General features: G+C 44.3%; 2 protein-coding genes across 6 annotated transcripts in view; both read right to left on the bottom strand.

Moving 5' to 3' along the window:
• Nucleotides 1–5,051, bottom strand: part of arl5a (ADP-ribosylation factor-like 5A) — a 6,804-nt gene extending 1,753 nt beyond the window's left edge. The window contains exons 1-3 of the mRNA XM_084451718.1: nucleotides 4,671–5,051; nucleotides 678–738; nucleotides 297–444 (exon numbers count right to left, since the gene is read on the bottom strand). Coding sequence (XP_084307844.1) covers nucleotides 297–444; nucleotides 678–738; nucleotides 4,671–4,716 — 255 coding nt within the window. The 5' untranslated portion in view covers nucleotides 4,717–5,051. The remainder of the gene's footprint in view (nucleotides 1–296; nucleotides 445–677; nucleotides 739–4,670) is intronic.
• A 3,552-nt stretch (nucleotides 5,052–8,603) lies between these two features.
• cacnb4a (calcium channel, voltage-dependent, beta 4a subunit) overlaps nucleotides 8,604–25,000 on the bottom strand; it is a gene marked incomplete at both ends in the record, with an annotated part of 35,678 nt that continues 19,281 nt past the window's right edge. For 3 of the 5 annotated variants that reach the window (XM_084451711.1, XM_084451712.1, XM_084451714.1), the window contains 12 exons: nucleotides 8,604–8,879; nucleotides 9,807–9,992; nucleotides 10,293–10,388; nucleotides 10,748–10,899; nucleotides 11,138–11,247; nucleotides 11,486–11,544; nucleotides 12,870–12,950; nucleotides 13,388–13,407; nucleotides 14,127–14,203; nucleotides 15,886–16,013; nucleotides 17,954–18,076; nucleotides 18,271–18,390. In XM_084451711.1, the coding sequence (XP_084307837.1) occupies nucleotides 8,604–8,879; nucleotides 9,807–9,992; nucleotides 10,293–10,388; nucleotides 10,748–10,899; nucleotides 11,138–11,247; nucleotides 11,486–11,544; nucleotides 12,870–12,950; nucleotides 13,388–13,407; nucleotides 14,127–14,203; nucleotides 15,886–16,013; nucleotides 17,954–18,076; nucleotides 18,271–18,390 (1,428 nt within the window). Of the gene's footprint in view, nucleotides 8,880–9,806; nucleotides 9,993–10,292; nucleotides 10,389–10,747; nucleotides 10,900–11,137; nucleotides 11,248–11,485; nucleotides 11,545–12,869; nucleotides 12,951–13,387; nucleotides 13,428–14,126; nucleotides 14,204–15,885; nucleotides 16,014–17,953; nucleotides 18,077–18,270; nucleotides 18,391–25,000 lie in introns of all 5 variants that reach the window. The other 2 variants (XM_084451713.1, XM_084451715.1) reach the window with 2 other exon arrangements.

Here is a 25,000-nt window from a genome sequence, read left to right as displayed (position 1 = left end):
ATGGAGGGATGGATGGGTGGATGGATGGATGGATGGATGGATGGATGGATGGATGGGTGGGTGGAGGGATGGAGGGATGGAGGGATGGATGGGTGGATGGATGGATGGATGGATGGATGGATGGATGGATGGATGGATGGATGGGTGGGTGGGTGGATGGATGGATGGATGGATGGATGGATGGATGGATGGATGGAACGGTGGAAGGATGGATGGATACTTTATTAATCCCTGAGGGGAAATTGTAGAAATGATTAAGATGTTAAGTCAAAAAGGCAGAACAAACAAAATGTCACCTCTGTGTTAGTGTAGTAGGTGTTCCATGATGAGCGCAGTGACTCCTGTCCACCAATGTCCCACATGAGGAAGTGTGTGTTGTTGACGACAATCTCCTCCACATTGCTGCCTATTGTAGGGGACGTATGAACCACCTCGTTCATAGAGCTGCAGGGCAAAGAGCGAACACAGGGTGAGACAGTCTCTCAATACTGGGACAGAGTTCAGAATGGAAATCCATCAACCATCCATCAGTTCAACATTCCTGTGTTGTAAGGATAGTAAATGAAAAAATGTACGATTGCAATGAGGCATTTGAACTGTAGTCAGCACTGTTATTGTCCCTGGCCTAGAACCCAAATCCTTCCATAATCTTTATTAATGTTCTGCAGCCTACTTACAACTGGTAGAGAATGGTGGTCTTCCCGGCATTGTCTAAGCCCACAATAATAACTTTGTGCTCTGAAAGACAAGAATGAAAAACACAAATTACACATTGTTTAACTCTTTCAAACAATCACCAAACCGACTTAACAGACATTTAAAAAAAAAAGAAAAAAAAAGCCTTGACCTCAATGCCCACGGTATGCACTCAATGGTGGCCATCTTCTCCAGAAACAGAGCGGATATTGTTCAGTCCACTAAGGAGCCTCGGAGCTCCACAACCCTCCTCTATCGGGGCAGTGACATTTCCCAGTGACAAATAGCGGCATTTCACACATGCTCTATGTCCCCCCTGCTGCCACACTCTCACTCTGAGACAGAGCCCTCAGTTCTAGCAGGGCTGAGTTATTGCAAAGCCGTGGTTCACAGGATATAACAGCCGCGACGAGACGCGAGTTTCAGAACGTCCGTTTCCTGTCTTTCTGTACGACTTGAAACGCCGAATCTTGAAAACAGCTGTTTCAAGCCAAATTGGCAGTCAAGAAACAATAGCATTTTGTTTAAAGCCACCTGGGCCGTATGTGTATGTGAACCTGGCCTAACTGTGCGTGAGTGACTGATCCACAGCCTGTAAGCACCAGTAGCAGCGGGTGTTACGAAGGTGAACAAAAAGCCCATCTGGCTCCAGTAATAACACGCCAGGCCGGTCGTGCCATCTCAACATACAGTACAGTTCCATGCCAATAGGCAGAAACCAAGACAAATAAAAAGACGCCTACATTGCAAAACAAACACTGGCAGAATAAGGCTCTTGGAATTGGATTACGACCAATGCCACAGTAACATAAGCCGCGGGTTTGGATAGCTGGTGTGGTGTGTGGATAGCTGGTGTGGTGTGTGGATAGCTGGTGTGGTGTGTGGATAGCTGGTGTGGTGTTTGGACTGCCCTTGCAAACTGATTACCATTCATTGATGAAAGTGAAATGGAACTGACCATCTTCACTCAATAATGTATCAATGTCTGAAAGGTTGCTCATGGCCAAGGTATAAATTGTTGCTGTCAGGTGAAAACATTGCATCTCCAAATGGCAAGTTTTCATGTTTTTGAACATCAAATCACAAATAAAGAACTAGGGAATTTTAAACACATTTGTTGGTCCCAGGGCCAGAGATTCGTCGAAAAATTGGTCCCAGCTTTCAATGTAAACAAAAACAGAAATGAAATGGAGTTTCAAAGTTTTCATCTGACAATGACAAAATGAAACCAGCTGGCGAGGCAAACTAGAAATTACAGAAGAGAGTTCCTTCTCTCTACCAGGCACAGAACCCAGTAGCTCTACCCTAACCAACAAAGGAAGAAATGAGAGAAACCCTTAGCAGGAAATAATCTAAATCAGAAGTTCAGAGAATGAATGAGGAAGTGAGAGACAGAGGGAGAGAGAGACAGAGAGAGAAAAAGGGAGATAAATGGGGGGTTAGGGAGAGAGAGTGAGAGAGAGAATGAGAGAGCAGAGAGTGAGAAGGAGAGAAAGACTCGGGTCCTGTCCGTACACGTTCATAAGCATACCTTCAAGATCTTTAAGTAGGACAATCAGCATGTCTCTATTCCCTCCACAGCCTAGCTGATTCAGGGCTGCAGATAAGATCCACACTCTAATCCTGCTCCACTTTCATTATCTCCTGCTACTCCTGATACCCCTTGGTTCCACCAAGACTGACAACATCCCCAGTCCATAGTCAGACACACTGATCCAGTCAGGAGAATAACAGGAGTGGAAAAGATCAGCTTACAGTAGGCATCCAACACAAACACATCTGTGAACATGGGAACATGTAGACTACAGTCGATTTCTAGTCTGTAGCTACTGTATACAGCTGGCCTTGATCGCCAACACCCACACACAGGTGTGGGAAGCTTATTCTCAAAACAACTGAACCCAGACAAAGCTAACCATACTGTGTGAGCTTTTCTGCAGTTGCTGCAGTTTGCATGCACCCCTCACTTGGTCTTATGTCATCAACGATGTCACAACTCATGTGCGTACTCGTCAGATCAGTTGCAAAGGTCACTCAGGTGATACAAGTTGTACAGTTAACTTGAATGCAATTACTACGCCCAAGGGGTTAACACTATGATACGCTCGCATTCCCTTGTGCTGCCCTGTCACTTTCTCTCTCACTATCCTCCAAGTTGTTGTGAATGAGTGAGTGCCTTCAGGTGGTGAGGACACACAAGCTTAATACTAGGACCATTTCCTGACTGCACAACAAAACCAGTCTGCACAAACAATGCTGCTCTGCAGGCTCGCCAGGAGAAATGATGAATGTGTTCCACTATCCTCAACAGGATGTCATTGATATTTACGCATGTCCGACAATTGGCTCTTAGCCTCACTGAACCCAAGCGGAGCACCTCAGAAATGACTATTGGAGTTTATCTGTTATTGAGCATAATCTTGGAGTGGGCAGCAACATTTCACTGTGACTGTACACGTATGTTACATGTGACAAATAAAGAAATCTTGAATCTCTTGAAATGCCTGAAATGATCTATTTTCATATGACACACCAATAGGCCGCACAACATGGCGGTATTGTAAGAATGGCAGGGGATGTGGCAGAGTTTTGCATGTGAAGAGTGAAAAAAAAATGTGGTCAAATGGTTTGTTGATTCCCATTCTGTTGCTGTCCCTGGATCAGTAGATGTCACTATCAGCAGGCAATTGGATCAACACATTCAATCGACTTTCGAATTGATTAGTGGAACCCCTCGAACGCAGTCGAGTCAGGTGAAGAGTGGACACATTTTCCTCTGGGAAAAAATAGTTTTTTAGTGGTGTAGCCGCTTCTATACAGTACGTATCCGTGTGTGTCTTTTCGTTGCATGATATTTAGACAACAATACCGTTGCTCACGCTTACTTCGCTTACTTCACCACCTGGGTGTGATTTTTTCCCCCCAGTTATTTGCTGTTCTTTCAATAAAGTTGTGCCCACCAGTTCTGATACAAGCGCTGCTTTGCAGCATCAACATCACCCTCCTCAAAGGCATCACTGTCCTCAAGACATCATTGTTATGGTTTCCATCATCAACTAAATTGGATTCTGATTGGACAAACTCTTCAGACTGATCCAAGTAGAGAAACAGAATGTGAGCTTGAAAGGTCAGAGTGGTCTTACGAGGCTAGATACTTCACCAGCTCAAAAGAATCATGTCTCAAGTAGCTGATAAAAAGGATGTTTTGCTGGCTGGACAACAGACATTTGAATGCCAGTATGTCCATAATTGCCTGTGTGTACATATGAATGCATGATCTAAATCCTTACTGAACAAACAAACCCTAACTAACACTAGAGAAACCTCACATGAAACCAGGCAGAAAGGCACTGACTGTGGGACAATGTTCCAGATCACTCTCTGCTGTCCTCTGCTCTCAAATTACATAGGGCCGCTCGAAGATCCCTTTACCAATTGAGTTACCTGGGCAAGGCCATCAGCATAAAAGGTATTAGTTGCATTTTTCACTTAATTCAGAGAAATCAGCGAGAGCTTCTAGAAGGCTATAAAGACAGGGTAAAGACAGTGAATAAGAGATGACAAAAAAACAGCAAATACATCTCTCCATCCCTCCAGGATAGTGGTTAACCTGTAGGTACACATATGAGGGTGATGGCATGAGGAAAGCACTGTCTTGTGTATACAAATAAAGCTTTGATTGATTGATTGATTGATTGTGCTGATATTAGACATATATAGCTAACATACATTGGGCCAAGATTGCTCATTACACCTTGGGAGTAAATGATGAATACAGTCACATCATTCCTGATCATAAAGATACACTTCAGTTGACACGAAAGTGTTGTGTTGTGTTTAAAAATGTCTATCTATGACTGCCCACCTGATCACTCAAATCATGCTAGCTAACATTAGCATGCTATCTATGTTTAGCATGCCAGTCTTCTGTAAACAGAGATGACAGCTGGGGCCTGGATGGCTGGAGGACTCACCTTGATGGTTAAACAGCCTCCACAACTTGGTGAATAGTATTCCCATGTCTGGTGAGGAGAGGGGGAAGCTTGCACTTGATATAGAAGTGTGCTAACGTTAGCTACAACCCTTAGCTTGCTGCTACTAGCTAGCTAGATAACGTTAGTAGCAAGTTGCTAGCTAGCTAGCTACACCTGGAATGTGATTTAATTAATAGGAACGAGCCGAGTAATGTCAACATTTCTACAAGACTTTGCCATTCTGTAAAGTATCTGTCCTTTGATTTAGAGTAATAGTCGAATGAGTACAACAACGCTAGCTAATGTTTAATTTAGCTGCAACACAAGGCTAGCTCGTTAGCTATGCTATGCTATGCTATGCTAGGCTAGCTACGTACTGCTCGTTCAGTCTGCTGGTAGTGGAACGTCAAACTTCACGCATGCGCTGTTCAGATATGCTTCCAAGGACGGTACAAACCAGAGGGTGGTGCAGATGTGCGTCAGCATCATCCACCTCTCCATCATCATCCACCTCTCCATCATCATCCACCTCTCCATCATCATCCACCTCTCCATCATCATCCACCTCTCCATCATCATCCACCTCTCCAGCATCATCCACCTCTCCATCATCATCCACCTCTCCATCACTGAACATTGGTTATAAAATCACCACAATCCTTTTTTCTCACACTGCATGCCACATAGACAAAACATGAACACACACAACTAAAAATGCATGGGCAACAGGGACATCTGCACCATTTCTAGGTGGAGAGGGGGTGAATCTGGAACATTGAGGGCTTTGATTTATTCTACAAATGTAATTCACTTTTAATGCAGCTATAGTTGGTTGTTTCAGTAAACATCCATCTCCCAATACATTCTATTCCCTTTTGATGATTTAGACGTAATTGGTTAATATCCATACAGTTTTGATTTTCCCTTTTGGGTGTCGTCTGTAAGAAATTCATCTAATTACAACGCAATTATTTAATTTAAAGTCCAAATGAAGCCGCTAAGCAGCAGGTGCACCCCTGACTGTAAACACTGCACACTAAATAATCCCCTTTGTCTGCTTATCCATGATATTTATTTTATTTATTTTTACCAGCATGCCTTTATAGACACCACAGCTGAAAGGAAGTAGAGACAAAAATCCAAATTGATTTGTGTGATTGTGTGATTTTTTTGACGTGACTTTCTGTAACACACACATACACAGAGACATACAGTACACACATCTAATATAAAACTACATGTTTAATTAATGAAACTTTGATTATTAAATTAAACGTGTTAAATGAAATGAATTAAATAAAATGTTGATATTCATGAATATTCAGAAAGTTGTAAACCCCAAGATGGCAAATGCACATATATTTCTGTGATATTTTGTATAGCAATAGAAATGAAGAGAGCTCAAATGCCTTTCTATATGATGAGGATCCTCTCTAACAATACCCTTGATTGTAGACCATTCTCAGAAAGCTGTCAATGTGGACACAAAAAGAATGCTTTTCATCCAACAGAATGAGGGGCATTTATTCCAATACAACTGTAAATTGGCAGTACAGACAAAATCACTTTTTGCAATGCATTGGTCTCTCACAGGCAGTTTTGAAATGAAACAATAGCTTGCACCCCAGTGTTCTTTAAACAATAACTACATGTCATTAAAACTGATTTTGCCATAATTGATAAATAACTTCCTAACATTGAAACACAGAGATTCTTCGTTCATAGTTCATACAGTAGCTAGAGCTTACAAAACAGAATATGTTAAACAAAGGTAATAGTAAAAAAAAAGAAGTGAGTAAACAATAATGATTTGTTAAACTAGCATTTTATCAGTTTGGACCATCCATTGAACACACATTCGGAATGTCAACTAGCAGTGAATGATTCAGTGCAGTATGGACACGTCATAGACAAAGAACAGGTGCAGTCGGTTCTAGTCAACTAAGCTCTATGATGCTTTAGTGCTCTCACATCTACTGAAAATGCTACATTTGAAGATATGCGATAAGGAGGCAAAAACAATGCTCCACAGATATTAAGAAAGAAATATACTTTTTTTTTTTTAGTTTAAAAAGTTATAAATGATTATGGGTAATCTGTGCAGTACAGTAAGGACACTTACTTCCATCTGCACTGAATAACATTGAGGCTGACTGGCTGCTTTTAAAGTGGAGAAGGCTACAGTATTCATAAAACACTTTATCATTCAATATTAAACTTTACGCTGATGCAAACAATTATACAGTAGAAGCATTGCCCCAGCTACATGTTCTGGGTGATATCTATGATAACTCAAATAAATTCTCTTAGTTGTGACTAGGATATAAGGCAGTACATTTCACTGGTGCTTTATACCTGCTTCAGTGTTTTAATGATAATAACACCAAAATAGCCAGTAATGTTTTGACATACTGTATGCTTCAAGATGCATGACAAATGTTTTAGTCATTGTTGTTTTGTTTTTTTGTAAGAACTGGATGGTAAAGCTTTTGGAAGACTTCTACGCAGGAAAAGACACCCAGTAAATTATTTGTGTCAGATTCTTAGTTGTTAGTCTTTTGCTGTTGATTCATGTGCAGCAATCAACTTAAGAGAGTTAAATGACAACTGAAGCTTATCTCACCTGCTTATGTCTTGGCTTATTTCAAGATCTATATGCGATTGACTAACATCAGTCACTCACTCGCAATCTACATTTCTATTGACTGATCCAGCCTAACATATACATAATAGACATCAGCACTGGATAGATGCATGGAATACTGTATATTGACAAAAAGACATGCTGGCATGATCATCCTAAACCAAAGCTAAACTGACAATTTTCACTTGCAAAACAAGACTTTTGTTCCTTGTTCCTTATATTACCTTATATAACAACTTAGTTATCAAGACCTTTAAAAAGACTTTGAAATATGATGTACATTTTCACGATCAGAGGCTGCTTGTAAACTGGATGCAGTAATCAGATGGTCCCCTCATAGGGAGTCCTATTCTGCTCTGACTACTCACGACAAAACCTCTTTAGGCAGAGAGAGCACATGTACTCTTGCTCTAAAGTCACTTCCTCTGCGCGTAGCGTACTAAAGCGATAAGCAACATCTTCAAGCGAGTGTATAGAAAGAAGGGATGACTCTTTGCTGAAAGAGCTCAAGGTTCAGCCCTCACCTCTCGCATTGTTGTCTAATTTAGAAAAGGACTGTTCTCTGATGTGGGAGGGTGGCACATCTCAAATGGCCCTCAACCGTATCGGTGAGTGAAAACTGTGGTTGAGTGATCAGAATCAGACCACCCTGAAATAAAACCACTCAACACTTTTAGCCAAACATACAGTAAATGTTGCTTGTTCTGAAAAGCAGGATGCACAGGACTGGATACACTCACATCCAATACAGTTTCAAACAACTTAGGTACATTATTAAAGATGCATTGCACTCTGCTCCTGGATACAACGTGCAAATGGTTTCCTCTGTGCTGATCGGGGGGGTGGGGGGGCTTGGCGTTGCCTGGGACTGGATTGATCGCCCTGCGGACAAAGAGGACGCAGGGACTTGAGGCCCAGACGGCCACATGTGACATCTTTACCACACGGTCACTCCTTCCATGCAGCCACCCACGGCACTAGGCCAGTTTAAGCCCCTCCCCCCTAAACAATGATCAGCTCCCCCTATTTTAAAAAGCAACATTTTCCCTAGCAACAGCAACAAACGCAGAAGGTGTCCAGATTTGATTTCCCAGACGCCGTGTCGATAGGAGGAGCCAGTGCCGAGGGGAAGGTGAGGTACTACACTTTAGAAGAAAAGTTGCTTTACAGTGACCGTTGCTAGCTCGCTGCTAGCTCGTTGCTTGGTTGTACTGGTAGTAGACCAGTAGCTGTTTGGGGGGAGTGCAGAGGGAGAGAGCGAGGCCCTTATGGTTTCGACAGGTCTCAGATCAGAGCCTGCGCCTGGAGTCCTGGCTGTACCCGCCAGGGGACCCCCTGTTGCGGTGGGGTTTGTAGGCGTCCTGGTAGGGGTCCTGGCACGGGTCCTGGTATTCCTCCTCCACTAGGGGGCAGTGGTCCCGGCTGTGCTGGGAGCTGGAGGACAGCCGGTTGCGGCTCTTGCGTGTCCGTTCGTTGTGGTAGTTCTCGTCTGAGGGCATCAGGCTCCGACGCTCGATGGGGGAGTGGTCTGCTTGTGTGTGATTGCTGTTCCTGTTTCTTTGGGCCTGTGCATGGAAAAATGAAACAGATATATCTTGTCAATACCCATGCTATACGAACACTAACATGGCCATAGGTATAATTTTAATTATACACCAATCCTGTGGTATCCTCATCTAGCTAGTTATGCTCCGATCCTACATAATTTCCAGTTCAATTCAACTGTAATAGCTACAGTTTCCCCTACTGTATGGCCCTGATTTTGAGTTCCTCTAGCCTCATGAGACCGTCCAAATCTAGCGAGCTCACTTTCAGTTTCTCTCCGCACATCAGTCTGGATCGCCCCCTACTGGGCGGGAGTACTGGCCTTGATAGACCATCTCCTTCAGATAATCAGCGAAACAAATCTTGCCAAATCCAGTCAGAAGAATGGATTTTCCCTCTGAGAAACTCAGCAAGTGCATACTTTGCTCTTCTATTTCTGCAATAACTGCTGTCGTGGCTGTGTGTATTCTACTAACGTTACTGCTCGTTGCTTTGGGAGACTGTTTTACCAGCGGCCTGTATTTCATTTTCACGCATCAACTATGGGAACTAATCAGGGGCTACGTTCTACTGGGGGGCAGAACAGCAGTCAGGTCACAGTCTCTGATTGGTCCGGTCAAAACGTAATCAGAGAGAAATCGTTCGAGATAGGTGGAAGTCCAAATTGATCTGTGGAGTGAAACTGAAAGTGAACTCGCAAGATCAGGTTGGTCTCACAAGGCTAGAATTCTTCCAGTCTGAACACTCATGCAGCAGGGCAGCTGAGCCATACTACTACAGTATACCGACTTACTCCTCCCACATATAAAGTAGGAGAAGATCCTAGTAAGTGTAAACGGCATGTTCATAGGAACAAGCGCCAGAGAGGAAGTGAGGTGGAAGAAAGAGAGGTGTTGCGAAGACACTAGACATTAGCTGGGCCATGCTAGCCAGGCAGGTGGGTGTACCTGTAGACCAGACATGACCGCGGGGTACGGGGAGAGGGCGGTGGATCCCAGGTTGCGCCCCAGCAGGGGGTTGAGCGGCGTGCTGAGGGAGGTGTGGGTGGCGCGCCAGTAGGCCTCCAGGTACTCAGCCAGGTGCTCGCACGCGTCCTCCAGCTGGTTCTCATCCAGGATGATGTCAAACATCTCCTGTTGGGGAGGGAGCAGAGGGGGGAGAGGGTGGAAGAGAGGAGAGAGAGGGGAGGGGAGGGGAGGGGGGAGAGAGTAGAAGAGAGGTGAGACAATGGAGGTGGGGGAGGTGAGGAGAGGGGTGGTAGGAGCGGGTAGAGAGGAGAAGAGAGGGGAGAAGGAAGAGAGGAGGGGGGAAAGAAGAGGGATGACTTAAGTGACAAAGCAAACATAACTGAAACGATTTCAAATATTTTTTCGACCCAGGTATGATCCGTCCAGGCCTGGCATGCTACCTTTTGGGGGTAATAGGAAGCTTACCGGAGGACACTGCGCTAGCTTGTCTGCTGCTACGAGCTGCACGTTCAGGTGTTTGCTCTGGGACTTCCCCCGGGATTTGATCAGCCGCTGCAGAACCTGAGGGGAACACGTCAACAGAACAGCGCTCAGATCGGAGGCTCATCAGAATCACACAACCAACCCCAATCTTGATTTAGCTGGAGGAAAAATGGTCAAATTGGAGTAAAGTCTACCATCATTTCAGAATACTCTTTTGCGCATTATCATATTGATCTCCTAAAAGATCATTGAGGATTTCCATTTTGGAGTGTTTGCAGATTGCTCTGCACCAGCAAAATGGCGCCCGGTGTTTACCATACATTTTGAACAGCATCCTACAGGCCACCATGAAAACAAGCTTGAAGATCAAACCAGAAGAGGGCAGCAACCTAGATTTAAGGCCAGCCAGATTACAGTGAGAACAGGCTGTGAATTACCTTAGGGGAAGACACTTTCACATGAACTATGATGGGTGCTAATGAGGTCTTCAACAGCTGCGCTGGGTGGTTGATTGTGTCAGCGTCCAGCACCACCAGCTGTAAGGACCGGGCCAGCTCAAAGATCCTCTCTATCTCACTCTGGACCTCGGCTGTGGGGACAGAGGCAGGCCACCAAACAGATCATTAGAGAAGCTGTAAATCGTCTATATTTTACAAATGAAAACATAAATCTGCTGCAAACCCTATGTATTGTATTAACTGTATACTATATTGTTCTATATGTACTGTATGTAAGTCCATATGGGCATCCATGGTTGGAAGCATGACATGGAAATGAATAAAACGGAATTGGATAGATTAAATTCATTTCAACTTGCAGTTACTTGCCTAGACTGGACCTGGTGTTGGACCTCTCAATGATGGCCCTCTTGCTGGGGTTGTTCAGGACTGACCTCTTAGCCAGAGAGATATCTGCTGTAACCCTTGTGATAGATATCCTGAAAACAAAAAATCCTCAGGTGTTAGGTATGAGAGTATGAGGACACCATGGAAAATGTTACTCAGAAAAAAATAAAGCCTAGCATATGTGTCATGTATCTGTGTCTGGTACTGCCAAGAATTTGTCAGAAGGGGATTCTTTGAGCCTCGCGTTGAGCTTGTGTACACAGAGATGAAACTGCTGGGTAGGCATCAGTGATGCATCAACATCAAGAGAACAAGCTCCTCGTGGCTCACCTGCCATCGAACCTGTGCTTCAGAAAGTCAAAGAGCGCTTTCTGCATCATGTCTGTCACCTGTACAGAGAGAAGCCAGGGAGGGGACAGCGTGATGAGATGGAGGGGACAGGGAGTGAGGACAACCTCTATTCACAGTATATAAACACAAGTTGTTGAAAATATATTGTACAGTAGGTTTTTGCACACATACAACTGAGTTTATACTACTCGTTTCACAACAACACTTCTCATTTTACTACTGAGAGTTAAGATCGTATTGGGGGTCGGTCTGTTGCATAAGCTGTGTTTTGCTGACAGTAACAGTGAGTGACAGCAACACCATGTACACTGAAATCAGTCATGTCATGGACTATTTCACATGATACACAGCACAGCCTCTGAGCAAGAACTTGATCTACAATTTCACGTGTAGAAGGCGATCCCTTCCACCAAACGTTACCTAACCTTGAAACAAGAGTTTATGGTGTTTTTGAGGGATTTAGTCTATGCACCTATGGATCCATTGAGTGTGTTAGCGACGACGGGTTATATCTCGAGAGTGCACCGTTTGACGAAACTTTGCTACCGGCCGTTGTATATGACCGTAAATAACCTTATAACATGGCTTATAATGCTAAATTCCGAACCTGTCCTTTATCTTTCGTGACGGTAAAACATTTCACTGCTTATTGTACCTGTATGATGTGGTATGTGACGAATAAACCTTGACTGACTGACTGGAACAAAGACAGTCATTAAAATCATACAGTTAGGATCGGAGATTCAACCCACAAAATGACACATTTGCAGACTTTGGGGGATGGATGGATCACAGAGCTTGTTTTCTAGCACACAGACCCTGCATTGTATGTCTATAGCTGTGTTATTTTCTCTGTTTCTAATCTCAAACCGTGCTCCACTTTTGAGACTGACGTGTTTTACCCAGAAGGCTGTTACCACGGCAACACACACCGAGCGGAGTAGAGATGAGGACGGTGATTCTGTGATGACTCTTGTGATGGCTCTGCTTTTCCCCCTCAGCACGCTTCCATAACACACCCCATAGGTACAGTAGACGCCATTAAATGGATGGGCTAAGCCGTGCCGCCGTTAGGAACATACCATACTGGATGTCGCTCACAATATCTAACATGTTCACTTTCAAAATGGCTTCTCCTTTAATGTAGCTCCACCTCCCGATCTTCTCAACCAAACGGTATGTGAACATCTTCATTACCGATCAGACTAGGGTACAGCGTTGCCACTCACAGCATGGTGAGACATCAAATGTCACAGTTGCTCTAAAATGTATGATCTAAACAGGAGACACTGAAGAGACAGGCAGGACTCAGGAGATGATGTAACGTGAGTTTTTCCTGTGAAGGAGAGGGGAGAGACCCTACCTCATATCCCTTTAGAGATGGTCCCACCAAAACCACTGGTCTCATGGAGGGAACCACGTCATAGGGAGGGATGTGCTCAGCCTGGAGAGGACACACACACGCGCACACACACACACACACACACACACACGCGCGCACACACACACATTGTGCACATGTACAGTACATCCAATGCTAAGTGAATACAAATAACAACAACTCAAAAATGGACAGAAAGTGAAGCTGCAAGATATTCAGATCCCTGGGTTTACCTCTTAATTATGTGCTGAAACATTTTAATAAAACACAGACCATAGATCATGGTTATAGTATATGAGCCATTTCTTTAATCTAATTCAAGCCGTATTGTTTGGCTCGCTCAAACGGCTTAACTGGCCCATTAGCCTCCTGGGTCTGTCCAGGGCAGGACTGTGATGAAGACGGACAGGTCTGCATGCAAGGATTAAAGTGAACCTAATCAGTTCTACATAGAACTGCTTATCTTATTATTTTCATTTAAAACAAATGGATGCCCTCACCACTTTCTGCTTCTGTTTCCCTGAAAAGAAGAGAAAAGAACTGATGAATACATTTGATAATGTAGAAACCCTCATATAATACTACAAGTAGCAAGATGTTAGGACTGCTGGGACATTGTGTCTTGTACTGTATGGAAATTTGTTAAATAGCTAATTGCTCAACCATTTTATTTTAAATCTCATCTGTAGATATCCGCCCCACCTCATAACACCCTACACACTATTGTTGCATTGCATGAACATGGAACTATACACTGTCAAGGGTCAATTCTAACCTTGATATTGTACAATATAATAACGTAAAACTCATAATTTTACCAGTCAAATACAGGAGAGACACAGACATCCACAAATAAATTAGGTATAAAGGTATGTAATCATTATAATTGTCCCTAATGGACAAACTACTTGATTTATTTGTCTACATATTCCAAACCTTCCTTTGCAGGAGGTAGCCACTGATTGTCATTAATGAAAACAATGCCTGAGGCTTTTTGATAGCTGACAATTACTATACAGTACACAAAGGTTTTATAAGAAATGTAAATAAAGAGAGAATTATTAACGCCAGGAGTTTTTTAATCAAAGCTTATGCTCAATATATTATGTCTGGGTAATGGCCCAGACAGGGAACACAACGCCCTCTCTGAGTTCGGTCCTTGAAGCGGAGGGAATACCCAAACTTTCACAAACAAGTTGTCCTAATCTGTCCCCTGGTCCGGGAGGGGGAGGGGCTCACCTGCGGAGGCGGGGTTGGGTTTGAACGAGCCTGACACCATGTCTCCTAGACTCGAGGACGAATTCCCACTGGACTTACTGCAGAGGCACAAACCCATAACAAAGAGCAGCGTTAATGTGGAACACAGACACACTCATCCATCACACTGTCATCCTTCTGGGACGAGAGGTCACTAGCAGTTCTGTGTTCCTGTTCACCATGATGTATTTAGCCAACATTGAAATATGGTTGGCAGAATAAGAGCACAATGGGCATCAGTCACCAATATCTTCACATGTTCCATTCTTAAATACCTTCCTAAGATCGTTTCTTAAGAAATTTCCCATCTGATTCACAACATGTCCGTAAACCGCTGGATGAATTCGCACCTGCCTTCTCCTAATGATGAATCCCATGGTTTCGCAAATTTAATACACCTGGCCGTACAGCCAAATTAGCATAGGTACACGCCCTGCCAGCCCCATATAAGGACATGCAACTACAGGGTTGTGTGCACTGGCCAACATAATGGTGAAGGCGTAGGTGTGTCAGGTGTATTGTCAAGTAGGAAAATGCAGATCGAATCCAGCATGGGCAATCAAAATTAAATATAATATATATAATATACAAATATTAAGTAGGCTTCCTCCTATGAGGAATTTGCATTGGTGCCTGGCAATAAACATAGTGAGACAGGACAGTGTGAAATACAATGTCAAAGTGATAGAATACAATATACAGTACAATAGCCAACAGTCTACAAAAATGTAGGCTATAAAATACACAGCTGGCAAGCATGAATAAACGAAAATCTAAAGGCCGGACTCCACCTGTCAGATTTAGTAGCACCAGTTGGACTGGAAAGACAACACTCATGCTTTTTAAAATAATGAAAACAATTATTAAAAGATATTGGGGGCCTATAAATGATACAAATATTATTGTAATGCAATCCTATGCAACTATAGATTTGAAGTAAACTCAATCACAATTTATTTTAAATGAACATGTCTTTCACACAAATACTGTATGTCCGTAGCCTACTTAAGACTGCTTTTTTGTGTTAGTAGATTCTGTTCTAGTTCCCTCAATTTCAATCCACATGGCCACGAAGCTCATTTGCATATGTACCAGCCCGACTGCTCTATAAAAAGGCATGTCCCCGGTCTGTGAGTGGGCTGCCCACAGCCATCAGGATGCCCAGACAAAAAGACAACGTTGTTGCACGAGGGACAAACTCAAACTACAGCGCATATCTAATATTTTAATATTTTGAGATACTGCATTTTGGGGGATTTTCATGAGCTGTAAGCTGTAATCATCAAGATTAAAACAAAAAAGGCTTAAAATATTTCACTTTATGTGTAATGAATCTAGAATATATGAAAGTTTCACTCTTTGAATTCAATTATGGAAAATAATGAACTCTCCCCTGCCTCACCCATGGAAGAGCCCTCCATCCTCCCCCCTGCCTCACCCATGGAAGAGCCCTCCATCCTCCCCCCTCCCCTCTGCCTCACCCATGGAAGAGCCCTCCATCCTCCCCCCTCTCCCCTGCCTCACCCATGGAAGAGCCCTCCATCCTCCCCCCTCCCCTCTGCCTCACCCATGGAAGAGCCCTCCATTCTCCCCCCTCTCCCCTGCCTCACCCATGGAAGAGCCCTCCATCCTCCCCCCTCCCCTCTGCCTCACCCATGGAAGAGCCCTCCATCCTCCCCCCTCTCCCCTGTCTCACCCATGGAAGAGCCCTCCATCCTCCCCCCTCTCCCCCCTGTCTCACCCATGGAAGCGTCCTCTCTTCTGCTCCTGTTGAAGACGGATGTTCTCCAGTTTCAGAGGGCTGGGGATGAAGCCGATGTCACAGCCCTCCTTCACCAGCCGGCCAATCCACCAGTCGTTGCTGTACTTCTGGAGACAGACAGCACAGAAAACATGGATACCCAAAAACACCGTCCAGAAAAACAAAACAAAAACAAATTATTTTAAAAAGTCCTTAATTGCAAACGTTAAAAAACGAATGCCGCTGAGTAGAACCATTTGTACTGTAGCAGTAGAAGATCACACTCAATAAAAGTTAGATGTTAGATAGTTAAAGTTAGATTATGTAAAAATTATTATATGAATTATTTTTCGGTCGGTAAGGTGGTATTTGGAACCTGTCCTTGCTTGCTGACCCTCCTCCTCCTCCTTCTCCTCCTCCTCCTCGTCCTCCTCCTCCTCCATGGAGCAGTGATATGAGCTTGTTTGCTCCGGTTGACACAGATACACTGGGCAAAGTGGTGTCACAACTTAATCTACATGCCCTCTTGATCCTCTGCCGACCAAGTTTTTCTTGACTATTTTTAACTGTGTCTGAGAACACCTTAGCTATCGTTAACTGCTCCCTCAGTACAGGCTTGTTCCCATCGGCCCTTAAAATTGCCCTGGTTAAACCTCTCCTGAAGAAAAATAACCTAGACTCATCGGTCCTCAGTAATTTAGAATTAGAATAATTTAGACCAATCTCCAACCTCCCTTTCTTTGATAAAATCCTAGAAAAAAGTGTATTCAAACAGTTAAATAACTTTCTAGATGCAAATTTCATCCTTGATACTTTTCAGTCCGGTTTTCACCTTCATCATAGTACGGAGACAGCACTGGTCAAAGTTGTAAACGACCGCAGAATTAGTGCTGATGCCAAAAAGCTCTCTGTCCTTGTCCTTTTGGACCTGAGCGCAGCTTTCAACACTGTAGTGTAGATCACAATATCCTTATTGAAAGACTTAAGAACTGGGTCGGCCTCTCTGGTCCAGTTCTTGACTGGCTCAGGACCTACCTAATTGGCTGAGAGTTTTTTGTTGCCCTTGGTGATCACAGCTCAAAAATCACTTCAATGACATGTGGGGTCCCACAAGGATCCATTCTAGGGCCTTTACTCTTCAATCTGTATATGCTACCCCTATGTGATGTAATTAGGATGCACAATATTAGCTACCACAGCTATACACTCAGCTCTATATTTCTGTGAAACCTGATGACTACAGTTCAGTTAACCACCTGATAGAATGCATTGCTGATATAAATGCATGGATGTCACAGAACGTCCTTCAGCTAAACCAGGACAAAACAGATGTGCTGATCATTGGTGATAAAGTTATAAGGGAGAGACTATCTGGCCATTTAAAAACACTGACACTGAACACCAAATGTCAAGTCAGAAAACTAGGTGTCATGTCCGATTCTGAACTTAATTTTGAGGCCCATATTAAGAATGTCCCAAGGACATCTTTTTTATCACCTGAGAAACATTGCTAAGGTGAAACCTTTTCTCTCCCAGGCCGACACTGAAAGACTAATATATGCTTTTATCAGTAGCAGGTTGGATTACTGTAACACTCTCCTATCTGGTCTACCAAGGAAAGCTATTAGTCAACTTCAGATGATACAAAATGCTGCAGCACGTATCCTCACTAAGACCAGAAGCAACTGCAACTGCCGCTAGAGTAGAGCACTGAACATTCCACCATTTGTGTGCATGGGGAGCATGATTTTCAAAAGACACTGAATGTTTCAAAACAATAAATGCCATCCCCTAGATATTTTAATGTGAGGGAAAGCATAAAAGGCTGAACATTGTTGGTGTATATATGTGAAAGTACTATGAAAATTGTAGGAGTAGCAGCAGTTTGTAAAATGTGTGGATAACTCTAACAACTGAAGATTCCATCATTAGAGATTGCTCATAAACTGCTTACTTCACCACCTGGGTGTGATTTTATCAGAAGGTGCCACTGCTTTTACAAATGGCTCTATATAGCACTCCTTTGTTCTCAAGAGTGTAGTAGGTGACACCACACAGTGACGTGTACCTCTTTGATGTGCAGGAAGTCCTTGGTATCAAAGGAGATGGCCGTTCCAGCCACAGGGACATCCTCATCCAGAGCTCCACAGTAACTGACGTTCGTCTTCACAGCGAAGGCCACCGCTTTGGCCTGGGGAGGGACAGTATGGGAGGCACATTAGAATGACACGGATGAAGTTGTTTGCTACCTTCAGGGGCAAAGTTGCTTTAGGTGCCAAGTGGTCGCAAAAGCATTGCTATCGCACGTGTGTGTACGCCTCAAGAGTAGAGTAGGAACAGCGGGTCTTTGGCAGCTGCGGTTGTGAGGCAGCGTGGTCGTCTCACCTTGGCCCTCTCCAGCTGCACGGCCGCCTGCTGCTCCTTCTCCTGGCGGCCGCCCTCGCGCTCCTCCTCCAAAGAGACATCTGAGTCCGACGGTCGGCTTGTGTAGGAATCAGCTGAACCCTGCAGGAGCATGGGACCAGAGCAACATGGCGGGCGGTCAGCCAGCAGGCAAGGTTCAACAGCATGCGCACCATAAAGCTTAGCATATACAGCAGATACCGTAGTACAGTATACAACTCAGGGCTCAATAGCATACACACCATACAGCTTAGTACATAGAAGGGTACACACAAATCACCTCCCCACCGCGGGATCTGCAGTATTCGTACAGAGAGGCCACAGAACACATGCTTACAGTATAGTACTGTATGTAGTTGTGTATAATAAGGTGTTCGCGCCATACAGAAACTGGAGGTCTAGAGCCATAAAGATAAACAGAGAGGGAGTGAGGGAGTGAGGGAGGGAGTGAGTGAGTGAGTGAATGAGTGAGTGTGTAAGTGAGCTATTGAGCGAGGGGGAATGAGTGTGCGTGTCTGCGTGCGTGAGTGTGTGGGAGGTAGCAGTGATCCAGGTGCATTGTGGGGGTGTAGAAGGGAGACGCGGGCCCGGGAGTGTGTCTTTACTGACAGGATCAAAGAGAGCCTGATTAAAGCTGACGAGCCGGCCTGGTGACAGGCCTCAGAAACGCTGAGAGCCTTTTTTGAAGCACGCCGGAGAGGCGAATCTAACCGAAGAGATCAAATTGTAAACCGCATTAACTCACACACATGGACTCACATGTACACACACACACATACACACACCCTCCCATAAAGTGCGGGAGAATAAAGAGAGAGGCTGGGTCAATAGAATGTGATGAGAGACAGAGAAGCCCTCAGCTGGTGAGCTGGGTTCCACTAGCCGGCATAGGGAAGCAGGAAAACTACAGTTCTCTACAGAGCAGCACAGCTCACAGTGGAAAGACACACAGTAGACTATAGTCCAAAAGAAATGTGGGTTACACAGCACACCAGGAAAGGGGGCGACATCTTAATTGACTTCTTCCTTTTTTAATGCTCATAGTGCAGTTACAAACTCTGAGAGACAGATTGCATGTGGCCAGCACCTGGGAGAGAACAGTGTTTTGCGCAGGGCACTCACTCTTATCCAGACTATAGTATTCTCTAGTCTTGCCTAGATTATAGTGCTCTCTAGTCTCACCCAGATGAGATACTAGGGCTGGGTTTAAAAAATCGATTCATCGATTCTGAATCGATTCTGAATCAAATGTTTCAGAATCGATTCATGAATCCCAAAATCGATCTTTTATTTAATTAATTAATTAATAAATGAAGGAATGAATAGTTCATTAATTCATTCAATGATTCATTCATTCATTCATTTTTGGAAATCAGTATCGATACCCAGCCCTAGTATTGATGTGTTGCATAACTTGGCAGTCATGTAATTAAGGTTACAGCAAAAAAAAAAAAATTTTATAACACTAACCGAATCGATATTGAATCGAATCGAATTGAATCGTGATAATGGATTCCAAACCTTGTGAATCGGAATCGAATCGATTTCTTGAAATTCGACTCGATACCCAGCCCTATGAGATACTGTTATCTACTCTCACCTAGACTATAAAATAGTGCGAAGACAAGACAGGCCAGTGCATATAACATAAGTGGCAAATACAGTACAATACAATACAATATACAGTAATTGTAAAACTACGGGTCTCTGAGGTGTGCAGGCCCTGGAGGGATGGCAGGTTGCAGCCAATCACCTTCTCAGCAGAGCGATTGATATGTTACAGTCTGCCCTTGTCCTTGGCCGTGGCAGCATCGTATCAGACGGTGATGGGAGGAGGTGCCATGCCTCGAGGACCACAGCGTCAACGGGGGAGTCACCCAGGGTGATGGGGGCGGGTGGGGCTGGGTTCTTTCGGAAGTTCTCTACCATCTTCACTGTCTTTAGAATGTTGAGCTCTAGGTTGTTTTGGCTGCACCAGGACAACAGAGGGTCCATCTCCCACCTGTAGGCGGACTCATGCCCACCAGAGATGAGCCCAGTAAGGTGGTGTCGTCTGCAAACTTCAGGAGCTTGACTGACTGATGAGTGGAGGTGCAGCTGTTCGTGTGCAGGGAGAAGAGTAGAGGGGAAAGGACGCAGCCTTGAGGAGAACCAATGCCGGTCCGGGAGTCAGAGACAAGACGGCACCCTTGTACCTTGTAAGGGAGCGCTTATTCTGCAGCTGAGCCAGAAGGATGGTATTAAAGGCAGAGCTGAAGTCCACAAACAGGATGCTGGCTTAGGTTCCTGCAGAGTCCAAGTGCTGGAGGATGAAGTGAAGGGCCATGTTTACTGCATCACCCACAGACATGTTGGTACTGTAGGCGAACTGCAATGCTTCAGGAGTGGGCCTGTGATGGTTTTAAGGTGGGACAGAACAGGGTGCTAAAAATACTTCATTACCACAGAGGTCAGGGCGATGGGTCAGTAGTCATCGAGTCCTGCGGTCCTTGTTTTCTTAGGGATGATGGTTGAGGTCTTGAAGCAAGCTGGTATGTGGCATGTCCTCAGTGAGGTGCAAAAAATGTCTGAACACCAGAGACAGCTGATCGGTCCAGTGCTTTAGGGTGGAGGCAGAGACAGAGGTTGTGTTCCGAATCACATACTTCAATATTATACACAGATAGTATGCCAAAAATGGATGTAGTATGTCCCATTACATAATATGCCACATGCAGTATGGCAAAAATACCAGGATGTCCTACTACATCCGGTCATATTTTGCAGTATGCAAGCCAGCACACTTTTCTGGCTATTCTGACCCACAATCCTGTGCTCTGCAGAAATTATGTCACAAATGCGAGTCGCTCCAGAGATGTTTTGATGAATCCCAGCTGTGGATGAATGTCACTTCATGGACAGCGACGGATGTGGTCAAATTTCAAGCCGCAATGTTATGACAAGGTAGTATGTCGCCAATTGGATGAATACTATGTGCAAAGTACGTACTTTCTAGGGGCAGCTGTAGTATGTACAGGTAGTGAAAAACAGAAGTATGCGATTCGGAACGCAGCCCGAGTCTGGTCAAGCTGCTTTGCAGGGGTCTCCTGAGCAGCCTGTTAAGATCCAGTCCTCCATCGTGGTAGGCAGGTAGGTAGGCATCTGAGGCAAGCAGGTGTGGAGAGGCCCGGGTTCTGGCCGAGAGTCTTAGGATTGGCAACACAGAGGAAAAACCTATGAGAGTACAGCATTAAAATCATATTGTCCTTAGTGACTGTAAGAAACCACCCAACGTTCTGATCTCACAGTGTTCTAGTGGGGCAGGTCTACTGAAAGCAGTGGAAAAGCTTTGAACCTGAAATCAAAAGATTTCACACAAAGAGAAACGTGAGCCTGGAGGTCTGATTAATCTTGCAGCACTGAGCTCAATAAGAAGACTGCAGACCTCCACCAGACACTGTCTTTGAACCTCTATGATAGATTAACCAAACTGCTGTTCTACTCATTTAAAATTCAAAATGGTGGTGCCAAATACAACATACATTCAAAGCTGCTGCGCAGCACTGGGTCGGGCCGGGTGTTTTGTGGAGGAAGAGGACGAAGGAGACAAATGATTGGTGTCTCTTCCTGGATCCTAATTATTTAAAAGTTCTTCAATTAAAAAATATCTTTAAAATCATGTGCCTGGAATCTAAATAGTACAATGCCTGAGTAGACATTAGCATGTTTATTCTGCATCACCTGGGGCTTGAACTCACAACCATGGACACCAAGGGAAGGTCATGTTCTTGGGTTAGGGTTAGTAAGAAGCTGTCAGCTTGGCCTTTGCTTAACCTTCTAATAAAACTTCTTAGGTTCTACAAAAGAATGTTCTCAAACAACCATATATGTATGTATGTATGTATGTATGTATGTATGTAAATTATTATTTACAGAGCTAACCTAGAACATGCTGCAGTAATAAATATATCGCTATGGATAAAAGTGTGTGTGCTAAATTACCAAAATGTGAGTGTAATATGGATTAGTTTCTGGTCCTACAGTAACACCACGGAATCCTCGTGTCCGAGGCATCATAGAGAATGTGCCCTCATTTGTGTGTGCTTCCTAGGCTCCGCCTCCCAGGCAATACCAGTCTCATATCATTACTATCACAGACACACACACACACACACACACACACACACCTCCTCCCCAACCCCCAGCTCTATCCCTTATTAGCTACGACTCAGTGGCTGCTGGGAGACAGAACCGGCACAACACCCACTCATAGAGAGAGAGAGAGAGAGAGAGAGAGAGAGAGAGAGAGAAAGGGGGGGGGGGGGAGAGAGACAGTGTGAGAGAGAGTGCAGTTATGACAATGAAGAAAGAGAGAACAAAGGCTGAAATTACAGGTTATTGGAAGGCAGAGGGGGGGGGGGGAATAAAGAGATGGACAGATAGATAGAGAGATAGAGAGATAGAGAGATAGATAGAGATACATATCACCACCAGAATCCCAGTAAGGAGATTCCGAGGCACCACAACAGCTTGAAGATACCCAGATGTCAGAGGCACACAGAGTCCAGTGTGAGGGGGTAGTTCAGAGAGGAGGGCTATTTCAGGCCTGCCCACCAAGGTGCCGAGAGACAGCAGCAGTGACGACCTCCTCACGTCCTCGTCAGACAGCAGCTAAACTTCTGATGCCTCTACCCAGTAGTTACCGCTGTGGCGCCTGGCAAGGCTACTGCTGCGTCTGCTATTGTTAGAGGTGCAGAGTGGGAAGACAGACATGCTGTGCTACCTGACCATATATTCTAGGAAGGGGTTCTTAAGTTGTCCCTGCAGGGGAACCTTCTGAAAAAAACCTTTTTTTGGTTTGTGGTTGAACTATTTATTGGTGAAATGGTTCTAGCCTAGTTCTATGGAACCATAAACAAGGTTCTTCAGAGGATTTCCCTAGAAGGACAACCAAATAACCTAAAATGGTTTTCATGAGAACCTTTTCGGAGAGTGTAGGACGCCTATTGTGGCAATGACTGAACTTTTGTCTGTCTGATCTGACCTGGGTTATACTTATATTATCAACTTTGAAACACTTGACAGCAAATTAATTTCCTCTGTCTGTGCAAGGGTTAGTGGGGTGCTTTTACAATCCAATCAAATGTGCTGAGTTTTCACATGGCTTTCTTTGTAATATTTAACTTTTTATTCTGAAAACCAGATTATAAATGAAGGGTGACTATGGCATATAGGTAGATTATCATATCGCCCAAATCTGTGAACACTGACGAGCTATAGTGATGTGTAAAGACAGCATTTCAGGTTTGATTGAATTCCAGTTCCAGACTACTGGGTTTGGCCAGCCAATCAGGCTGTAGGCTGTCACCATGCCCCATGACACGTGATCTGTGTTACATAATGGAGGAGGCTGACTGACGAGAGCCACCATCAGTACTGCTACTGCTGCTGCTGTTGACATCAATACGCTGTCTGATACATCACCCTCTGACTACAACCTGGCCTCCTTGTACTACTCTCTCTCTCTCTCTCTCTCTCTCTCTCTCTCTCTCTCTCTCTCTCTCTCTCTCTCTTCCCCCCTCTCTCTCTCTCTCTCTCTCGTTCCCTGTCTCTTGCTCTCTGTTTCTTCCTAACGCTCTCTACCTCCATACTGCATCTCTCCATCCCTCCCCCTTTTGTCCCATTTCTTTCTCTCTCTTCTCCTCTCTCTCTCATTCTGTCTCTATCTATATTACGAATCCCCCCCTTTCTCTCACTTTCAATCTCTCTCCATCTCTATCACTATCAGATCCTCATTCCCAGCTCACAGACAAAGATCATACTACAGGTGCCACCTGCCTTTCCATGTACCTACTAAATTAATCATTGTTTTGATTTAAATTAATGTAAATTCAAAGAGGCTTTTTTGGCATGGGTCATAATGTATGTTTACATACCTGGTTGTAGAAAGTAAAAAGCTGGTTTAGTGCGTGGGTGGAGTGAATACATGGTTAGTATTTTTACTTTCTGAAGCCGGGTTTTACACCTCTGTCAAAACATACAATTGCAGAAAGGCTAGTAGATGTGAGATAACATAGAACATAGATATATATAGATATAGAGTGAGATAGATTGCTCCGTGATATAATGTGACATGATGCAATGCAGAGTAATACAGAGCCATGTGAAGCACGGTGATACTGTATTTAGATAGGAGATGTTCCCACAGGGCCACTGGCTGGGATGACAGTGGTAGCTGCATCTCTTGTTGTTCTCTCTGTGTAACAGCTTATAATTCCCATGTAAACATTGACAGATACAGTAGGTTCCCCCTACTCGTCTTACACTCAGTAATAGATGTGGTAGCCCAGGCTGGTGCTCTCTCTCTCTCTCTCTCTCCGTCTCTCTCTCTCTGTCTCTCTCTCTCTCTCTCTCTCTCTCTCTCTCCGTCTCTCTCTCTCCTGTCTCTCTCTCTCTCTCTCTCTCTCTGTCTCTCTCTCTCTGTCTCTCTCTCTGTCACTCTCTCTCTCTCTGTCTCCTCTCTCTCTCTCTCTCTCTGTCTCTCTCTCTCTGTCTCTCTCTCTGTCCTCTGTCTCTGTCTCTCTCTCTCTCTCTCTCTCTCTCTCTCTCTGTCTCTCTGTCTCTGTCTCTCTCTCTCTCTCTCTCTCTCTCTGTCCTCTCTCTCTCTCTGTCTCTCTCTCTCTCTCTCTCTCTCTCTCTGTCTCTCTCTCTCTCCGTCTCTCTCTCTTTCTCT

The sequence above is a fragment of the Borostomias antarcticus genome (assembly GCF_949987555.1).
Source record: "Borostomias antarcticus genome assembly, chromosome: 17".
NCBI lineage: Eukaryota > Metazoa > Chordata > Actinopteri > Stomiiformes > Stomiidae > Borostomias > Borostomias antarcticus.
The sequence above is the reverse complement of the archived record's forward strand: the minus strand, read 5'-3'. Positions and strand labels throughout refer to the sequence as shown.